At 43.6% G+C, this 9,736-nt stretch overlaps 1 protein-coding gene across 2 annotated transcripts in view; it reads right to left on the bottom strand.

Annotated features, from left to right (window-relative positions):
* Positions 1-4,891: 4,891 nt before the first annotated feature.
* ABCA4 (ATP binding cassette subfamily A member 4) overlaps positions 4,892-9,736 on the bottom strand; it is a 450,770-nt gene continuing 445,925 nt past the window's right edge. For both annotated transcript variants that reach the window (XM_073593112.1, XM_073593113.1), the window contains one exon: positions 4,892-7,470. In XM_073593112.1, coding sequence (XP_073449213.1) covers positions 7,351-7,470 — 120 coding nt within the window. In that variant the 3' untranslated portion in view covers positions 4,892-7,350. The remainder of the gene's footprint in view (positions 7,471-9,736) is intronic.

The following is a 9,736-nucleotide window of genomic DNA, read 5'->3' as shown; positions in this document are numbered from 1 at the left end:
AGCCTGGTCACTTGCTACCCACAGCATGCCACCTGCAGCCATGTCACTTGCCACATGCAGCCTGCCACCTGCAGCCATGTCACTTGCCATATGCAGCCTGCCACCTGCAGCCATGTCACTTGCCACATGCAGCCTGCCACCTGCAGCCATGTCACTTGCCACACGCAGCCTGCCACGCAAAGCCATGTCACTTGCCACATGCGGCCTGTCACTCGCAGCCATGTAACTTGCCACATGCAGTTTGCCAACCGCAGCCATGTCACTTGTCACATGCAGCCTGCCACCTGTAACCATGTCACTTGCCACACGCAGCCTGCCACCTGCAGCCATGTCACTTGCCACACTCAGCCTGCCACCTGCAGCCATGTCACTTGCCTCATGCTGCCTGCTACCTGCAGCCATGTCACTTGCCACCCACAGCCTGCCACCCGCAACTATGTCACTTGCCACCCGCAGCCTGCCACCTGCAGCCATGTCACTTGCCACCCGCAGCCTGCCACCTGCAGCCATGTCACTTGCCACCCACAGCCTGCCACACGCAGCCATGTCACATGCAGCCTGCCACCTGCAGCCATGTCACTTGCCACACTCAGCCTGCCACCTGCAGTCATGTCACTTGCCACATGCTGCCTGCTACCTGCAGCCATGTCACTTGCCACCCGCAGCCATGTCACTTGCCACCCACAGCCTGCCACCCGCAACTATGTCACTTGCCACCCGCAGCCTGCCACCTGCAGCCATGTCACTTGCCACCCACAGCCTGCCACACGCACCCATGTCACATGCAGCCTGCCACTTGCAGCCATGTCACTTGCCACATGCAGCCTGCCACCTGCAGCCATGTCACTTGCCACACACACACAGCCTGCTACCTGCAGCCATGTCACTTGCCACCCGCAACAATGTCACTTGCCACATGCAGCATGCCACCCGCAGCCATGTCACTTGCCACCCACAGCCTGCCACCTGCAGCCATGTCACTTGCCACATGCAGCCTGCCACCCGCAGCCATGTCACTTGCCACATGCAGCCTGCCACCCGCAGCCATGTTACTTGCCACCCACAGCCTGCCACCTGCAGCCATGTCACTTGCCACCCACAGCCTGCCACCTGCAGCCATGTCACTTGCCACATGCAGCCTGCCACCCGCAGCCATGTCACTTGCCACATACAGCCTGCCACCCGCAGCCATGTCACTTGCCACCCACAGCCTGCCACCTGCAGCCATGTCACTTGCCACCCACAGCCTGCCACCCGCAGCCATGTCACTTGCCACATGCAGCCTGCCACCCGCAGCCATGTCACTTGCCACATGCAGCCTGCCACCCGCAGCCATGTTACTTGCCACCCACAGCCTGCCACCTGCAGCCATGTCACTTGCCACCCATGTTCTCCTGTGTCACCTTATCCTCACTAAATTCACTTGTCACCTTCATTACTGTCCAGTGTCCACTGGTGTGACTGTCACCTTCTTCTTCATTACTTTTTTCCCTCACCTTCCAAGTTCCAATATCCCCTGTGGTGAGTGGTCCCTCAGACAGTGAATCAGGCCCTGGGCAGAAGGAGGAGAATTAGAGCACTCGGGCAGCCGTTGACCAATCCAGCAGCAGCACACCAGACAGCTGCTGCCACTCCCTCTCCATGCTGTCGGTTGGTGGGCCACGGGCACCGGAGAAGGAGGTGGGTGGAGAGAAGACACTATCTGGACTCTGGAGAGTCACACACCAGTCCCTGCTGCTTGCCGCTGGGCACCGGAGAAGGAGGTGCAGAGGGAACAGTGCAGTGCTAGGTGCGGGTTTCACTCCTGGCCTCGCTGTCTGAGAGAGTGAGTCTGTGATGTCACTGGTTGCTAGACGCCAGGTGGGGCCAGCCCTAGCAACCAGTTCTGGAAGTGTAGGGAAATGTTACTGGTTAGCAGGGGTGGCTGTGTTTTCAATTTACCCGGCATCAGAGCAGCCCGCATAGCGGCACAGGCGGTGTATCCTCTGCCTTGGTGCACGTACCCCCAGAGGTACGCGTACCATGGGTTGAGAAACCCTGGTCTAGACCACACAACACTGTAATTTCAGTGCATTTTAGGACTTCACAACCCTTCCAAAAAGGGCTTATTTTTGGGGTAAGGCTTATATTGCAGCCCTCCCTGAAAATCACAGTAGGGCTTATTTTCGGTGTAGGTCTTTTTTCGGGGAAACACAGTACGGTCAAGGTTCCCCGGGGCCTCTGACCCTTAAGGCCACTAATTGTGAGTGGACTGAACCTTAGTCCTCATACCTCTAAAAACCTAACTTAAGCTGCTATGTTATGTTGTGTTACATTACGACGTAGAGTGTTGTTCTTGTTCCCCTTCCCTCCTGCCCTTACCCCTCCATGTCCCTTTACCCTATCTCTCTTTCTGAATATGTCCAGATCTATGTCCCAGTTTCAGGTATTGAGTCGCCATTGGCTCTAATATTTGCAGGGGGATATGAGACTTTAAATTGTGATAGTGTTCATCGGATGTAACGCGGTTCTGATGCTTCTCTTGCCTCACTACCCACCATCTGGATAATTTCACATTTGCAATGACTGTTACCTATTCAGACTTGTTTGTTGTTCTAACTGGTCTGTGAATTTCTTGTTGTATTTATGCTGGAAAATTTACATAAAGATTACATATTAAAAAAAAAAGTAAATGAAAAGGGCTGGCTCTATTTTGTAGAGGAGGCATGCAAGACATGCATAAGCTTACCTAACTGCTTGCAGTTTTCTGTGCATGCATGGAAGTTGCATGCCAGCCAAAGACCAACACACGAAAGAAGCCGGGTAAAAGGTCCTCATGGGCGTTGGACTGTAAGCATTGCTGACTTTAGTTCCAATTGTAGCTCTTAGAAGCTTTGTCTTTAAAGAAGTCTCATATCAATTTTTATTAACCACTTCAACCCCTGAAGATTTTACCCCCTTTCTGACCAAAGCACTTTTTACAATTTGGCACTGCGTTGCTTTAACTGACAATTGCGCGGTCATGCAATGCTGTATCCAAACAAGATTTGCATTCTTTTTTCCCCACAAATAGAGCTTTCTTTTTGTGGTATTTGGTCACCTCTGCCATTTTTATCTTTTGCGCTATAAACAAAAACAGAGTGACAATTTTGAAAAAAGAAACAATATTTTTTACTTTTTGCTATAATAAATCTTCCGTCCATAGTATCTACAAACTATGTGAAAGATTTATGACATTTTTATTCTTATTTTTTTTTACTAGTAATGGTGGTGATCTGCGATTTTTAGCAGTACTGCGACATTGCAACGGACAGATCGGATACTTTTGACACATTTTTGGGACCATTGACATACAGCGATCAGTGCTATATATATGCACTGATTACTGTGTAAATGTCACTGGTAGGGAAAGGGTTAACACTAGGGGGCGATCAAGGGGTTAAATGTGTGATTCCTAGATGTGTTCTAACTGTATGGGGATAGGACTGACTGGGGGAGGAGACATATCGTTGTTCCTACTTAATAGGAACAAATGATATGTTTCCTCTCAACCGGACAGATCAGGGATTTGTGTGTTTACACACACAAATCCCCATGCTGGCTCTCGTGCATGCGATCTTACTTTGCCGGTGGCACTCGCGCCTGCCGATCACGCGCATCGAGTTCCCCGCCATGCAGCGGGCGGGCACCCTGTGGCAGCTCTTAAAGGGAAAGCCTTACCCGTATGGGGTTTCGCCCAGGAGAGTCATTCTGCAGTAGTATATCTACGTGCGCCGGTCGGGAACCGGTTAATGAATTCTGTTCCCCAGAGGACAAAGTACATGTAGTATTTTGTCTCATATTTTGGGGTGCTAAGCCCAGCTGTGGGGTTGGACAGGGCACTGCCCTCCCCATACAACCATCTGATCATGCAGCTAGTGAGGAGACAGCTGCTTTGACAGATGGAACTTTTCTCCAATGTAAAGTATAAGGGCAAGTTCATACCACATGCAGTGTGGTGCTTTTTTGATTTTTTTTTTTTGCATCAAAAGGCATGGAAAGTAGGTTATATAGGTTCCAATGGCATAGTTCACAGCAGTGTAGTGTGCGCCACTGCTTTTTACTTCCAGAAAAAAAAGTACAACATGCTGCCTTTTTCCTGCACAGAACTGTACTAGAACACAGTACAAAGTACCATAAAAACCACTGGACCCCAATACAGTGAAAAAGAAAACAGGAAAAAAGAAGAAAAAAACACCTGGAATGCATCTGGAAAACACATAAAAAAAACTTGTTAAAAAAAAACGCATTCGGTAAAGCATCCAGAATAGATCTAGAGGACTTTTTTGTGGTGTGAACTAGCCCATCTAACTTTTTTACAGTTATCTTTTACACTTATTAACACCAGGTGATTTTACTAAGGTCAGCTCAGGTGTACCTAAGCCCTTGATTGACCTAACTTGTCCAAACTTCATGGAGGTGGAGTTCAGAAGATTCTTATATTGACATTCATTTTACAGATATCTTTTGCAACTGTACTGTGGTGGTGGTACTTACTGCAGTGTAACACTCTTTTGCCTAGTATTCTCTGTATGGTAATTTATTTTTTTATACTGTTTGTATTGGAAAAAGAATAAAAACTGTAAATAAAAATGGTGGACGTAGACATGAATTTATTTAACGCTGGATCAATGCTATGGTTTGCTACCTTCCTCAACCCTGTGTCCATAATAGAATAACATACAGCGTCCACTAACCCATAGCAGCTAATCTGCAAACATATTTCATTGTTTGGACTGCATTAACTGCAGAAAGGTGAAATCAAATCAATCCCTTTATTGATATAGCCAGATTTAATTACAGAAAATGTAACCCTGTAATACGTTTAAAGTGTTTCATATCAATTGCTTTACAGACATTACAAAACAAAAACTTCAGTCAACTAAACTTTATTGTTAAGCATGTAAAAAAAGGCCAAGCAAATCTATAAATAATGTAGCCTTCATAACATCTTATAGTAACACAGGCAATACGCAATGTAATTCAATTTGTCATTTGAAAAGGATCCAGCATTAGCCTGCATTCAGAAAAAAAATAAACTAGAGTTTAGAGTATAATTGGATTTTCACCATACATGATGCATTTGTACTAGGCTCCACAGCCAGTCATGAAAAATGCCAATATAATAGGTTATCTTTACGAAAGATTTCTTCACACAATTGATTTCGGGCCACCGCTAGACGGTGCCGTTAAAGCTGGCTACACACTATACAATTTTCTGTAGATTTTTTTCCTTTAGATTTACCAATACCATATAATATGAGGTCAAACCTTCAGAGTTTCAATTTTTATGCAATTAGGCAGGTCCTTGCACTACATGGTTTTGGTAAATCTAAAGGAAATCAGACAATAAAAGTTGTGTTGTGTGTATGGGGTCTTAGAGACTGGAAATCTGCTCTTGACTGAGTTGAATGAGCAACCTGTCTCTATTCAAAGCATACAATAGGTTTTGCTCACAGCCAGGTGGATGTGAGCAGTATTGCTGTAAACAGGAAATGTAAATGTAAGACATCATATTGATATTCCTTCAGAGACCGATGGAACAAATACACATATAGAATTTTTATTAAAAGTTAAAATATGCTTTAATTTGTAAGAGTGCTCAGAAAGAGAATTAGATGTTTGTCTGTACTTTGCTAGAATTAAAGTCTCACACATTTTTATATCATTATAGTCCTGAACTCTGCATGTTGTGATTTGTGACAGATTTTGCTAGAAAATGCCTAAAGTTACCATTTTCCTCTGTGACACTGCTGTGCACTGTTCTGACAGAGCTGAGTGACAATCACACCTCTTATAAGCTTTCCAACACAGATTTTTACTGCAGAGAATTGGAAGGGATAGGTCTGTTGCATTACCGAATGCACTGGATCTAACTCTGACACCTATTATACAGTCTTATTTAGACTCCCTGTACAGCTGATAACTAGAAAGGGGAAGTGAAGGTAAGACGTGGAAAACAGAGGTTGTTCTTACAAAGTGACCACATATCTAATATGTTTTCAGTTGGTGTGACACAGTATTGTAATTAAATGACATAAACCAAGTTTTGATAGCCATACGTTTTGAACCTTTCAAAGTAGTATATCTGTAAATCTGCCTTTGATGATTCAATTTGCTTATTCCTAAAGCTGAACTCCAGGTATGGACATTATTACATAGTTAAAAAAAAAATAAAACACAGCTTGGAACAAAGCATGCATATGCCATATCTATGGAAGCTGGAAATCACTGTTGTAGTGTCTGCTACTATAGTGATTTCAACCTATCTTCCAGGGCCTCTGTTAAGGTGTTTTCTAACTGGATTAGGTAGAGATTAGGGCATCACCGTCCTACTTTTCCATGTCATCCAATCAGAAAACACCTTGCATTCATTGAGAAAAATGCAAGGCATTCTTTGAATGGTGTCCATGTCAACCAAGCTACCCCCATTTATTTACTATGCAACAGGGCAGCCACACACAGACAAGGAAGATAGCAGTGATCTGATCATTGTAGTATTGGTTACTGCAATGATTTCCAGCTTCCACAGGGATCTGATAGGTAGGTATGGCATATGCATACATACATTATTCCAAGATGGAATAATGTAAGTAAGCATATGCCATACAAAATACAAACCATGGCTAAAATTCAGCTTTAAATAGAATTCATTAGAAACTGTAATGAACAGTCCCACCTACAGATAGAGGAAAATTAAATCAGCAGAAAAAAGAACTGTCTCTTCGTATGATTCATATATTGGATTTTAAAAGGGAATAGTCTTTTAGGATTAACATTTAGCATTTGTAACATGGCAGCACTCTGCAGTTCCAACAAAGGGTCTGAATAGTAATTTTGTGATTTAGCTTAGTTAGCATTGTGCAGTAAAATGTGGTGCCTAGAGAGAAATTTTTAGATCTTGAAGCTTAGGCAGGCCCAGGGTAGGAATCAATTTGTTGTTACTTTATATTTGTGTATTACTTTTAGAAGACATGTATTATATAATAACTGAAAACCCATAAAGGGTCCAGGTGCTTGACATTATAAGCCATGGCTACAAAGATTACTTCCATGTTCATTATTAATGTTCTCTGTATTTATCCAACATGCTAAAGTGTCAACCAAAAATAGATTTTACATCAGAGCAGCACTTTTGCAGATGCATTCTGCTCATTTTGCTCTAGGAAACTGTTCTGTAGTGAGGTATGGCAAGTACTGTCACTGTGTGCTAGTTTTGTATGCAGAGTTACAGCCCTCTAGGGTGCCTGTAGATATCATCTCAGGAATCCACTGTCACATTTGGTGAATTACACTGAAAATTAGAGCGAACAAAGCCAGTTCTTTACAAATTTATTTTTCTTTAGGTAGAGGGGCGGGTGCAACTTTGACGTCCCGTGTGGCTCCTGCAACACGAGGATGTAAACGGATATCCTCATCTTCTGTTTGTTGTTTAGCAAAATTTACAAATACCTGTAAAGAACAAATCATAGTTTATAATTATTGCATCATGTTCACAAGGGATGGAAAGTTGAAGCACAAAAGGTGGATTGGTTCAACACATTGCAGTAATTGTAAGCTAAATGTTTGGATGTGACAAATTCTACTTCATAATCCCTCCAATGGGATTTTAAAAGCAACAAATTTAATTTTCCAATTAGGAACAGATTTCTTTATATTGTATACATTACAAAACATGTGCCATGTAATAAAAACAACATACGTACTAATGGCTGAAAATGATCACAAATATTATATAGCAGCCAAGCCCAATTTTGACACAGATAGGACTTTTTACAAGTAAAGCCTATTTTGTTTCCTTATCTAAGTCCCTTGACAAGGTAACCCGATGCTTTTCAATGTCTTTGTCTTTATCTTAATTGGTGGCAAGGGTATGCCACTCTGGAATAAATCAAAAGTCAATCAGCACTGTTCAATATAATACCAAGAATTGCAGAAGTTGGATCTTTCTTCCACTTTAATTGTGGATTTTACATGAAGAAATCGATATTTAAGTGGTTCTAAAGGCTCAAGATTTTTTTACTTTCATGCATTCTATGCATGAAGGTAAAAAACCCTTTCTGTGCAGCAGCCCCCCTAATATTTACCCCATCTCGATACAGCAATGTGTGCAAGAGCCTCGGCTCTCTGAAAACTTTCCCTCCTCATTGGCCATTTGCTCCCGCTGCTGTCAAGCAAGCCAGTGAGTAGAGAGAGGGGTACACAAAAATAATGGAAAAAGAATCCAAACAGCAGTTCTTCAACAAGGACCCACTGATGTGTTTTTTGGTTAACTATCTTTATTGATAAACCCTCAAGTATAAATAAACATATACTGTATTTATTGGCGTATAACACTCACTTTTTTACCATGAAAATCAGGTGCAAATAGTGTGTGCGTGTTATACGCCAATACTTCAATTTTAACTGCCTCGGAGGGGACAAGGAGGGGGACCGGACGAACGCTGTCAGATTACATACAGCGAGAATCTCCTGTTTACTTGGCAGCCTCTGTAATAGGAAGTCCTGTCTCCTGGGCCGCCATTGGACCACTGTTCTGTCTATCATAGGAGATTCTCTTTTTATGTAATCTGTCGGCGCTCATCCCGCCCTCTCCCTGTCCCCTCTAGGCTGCAGGTGGACGTCAATCAGGCTGCACTGATGGCAATGGTGAGGCTGCTGCATTGAAGGCAATCGTGAGGCTGTATTGATGTGGACTGATGAGGCTGCAGATGGGCACTGACCCTTATTTTGCTCCAAAGTTCCTTATTTAAAATTTTTGTTTTTTTCCTGAAACTTCCCTCTTAAAATGAATGTGCGTGTTATACGCCTGTGCGTGTTATACGCCGATAAATACGGTATATACAAAGTAACTACAAATGAAAAGAAACTATTCCTCCCTCCAACCCATGATTAAAATAAAACAGACGTCTTACAGGGGACATGGGTGGCCACCCTACCAAATATACACACCTCTCAACCACTCGCCATGCATACACATACAGGCAATAGTCTTAGACCCGAGTCTAGTGGATAAGTTTAGCCAAAGTTGCTCAGATATAATACTTTGGCTAAACTTATCCACTAGACCCGGGTCTAAGACTATTGCCTGTATGTGTATGCATGGCGAGTGGTTGAGAGGTGTGTGTATTTGGTAGGGTGGCCACCCATGTCCCCTGAAAGACGTCTGTCTTATTTTAATCATGGGTTGGAGGGAGGAATAGTTTCTTTTCATTTGTAGTTACTTTGTATATATATGTTTATTTATACTTGAGGGTTTATCAATAAAGATAGTTAACCAAAAAACACATCAGTGGGTCCTTGTTGAAGAACTGCTGTTTGGATTCTTTTTCCAATATTTTTGTGTATGCTGTTGGTGTAGTTCAGAGGACAACCACCCCGTGATGAGCGATTTGACTATTGCTCACAATTAGGGATGATGATGTAGACAGGTGTTATATTTGAGCAGGTAGGAGGTAAACCTTTCAGACGCTCATATTCACCTGTGGTAATTAGGCAGTTTCATTGGTCTGTTCTCCCCCTTGTTTTCATTATAGAGTAGAGAGAAGGGGCATGGTCCAGCCATTGTTATGTGTGTGAATGAACACGCAGAGCTGCGGCTTGGGAGTGAGCCTTCTAGAGTGCCCCCATTGCAAGCTGTTGCTCTGGGGGCACTTGGCGGAGGGAAGGGCCAGAAGCGCCAGCAAGGGACCCGAGAAGAGGAGGATTGAGGCTGCTC

The sequence above is a fragment of the Aquarana catesbeiana genome, linkage group LG07 (assembly GCF_042186555.1).
Source record: "Aquarana catesbeiana isolate 2022-GZ linkage group LG07, ASM4218655v1, whole genome shotgun sequence".
Lineage (NCBI taxonomy): Eukaryota > Metazoa > Chordata > Amphibia > Anura > Ranidae > Aquarana > Aquarana catesbeiana.
This window is presented reverse-complemented; position numbering and strand designations above follow the sequence as displayed.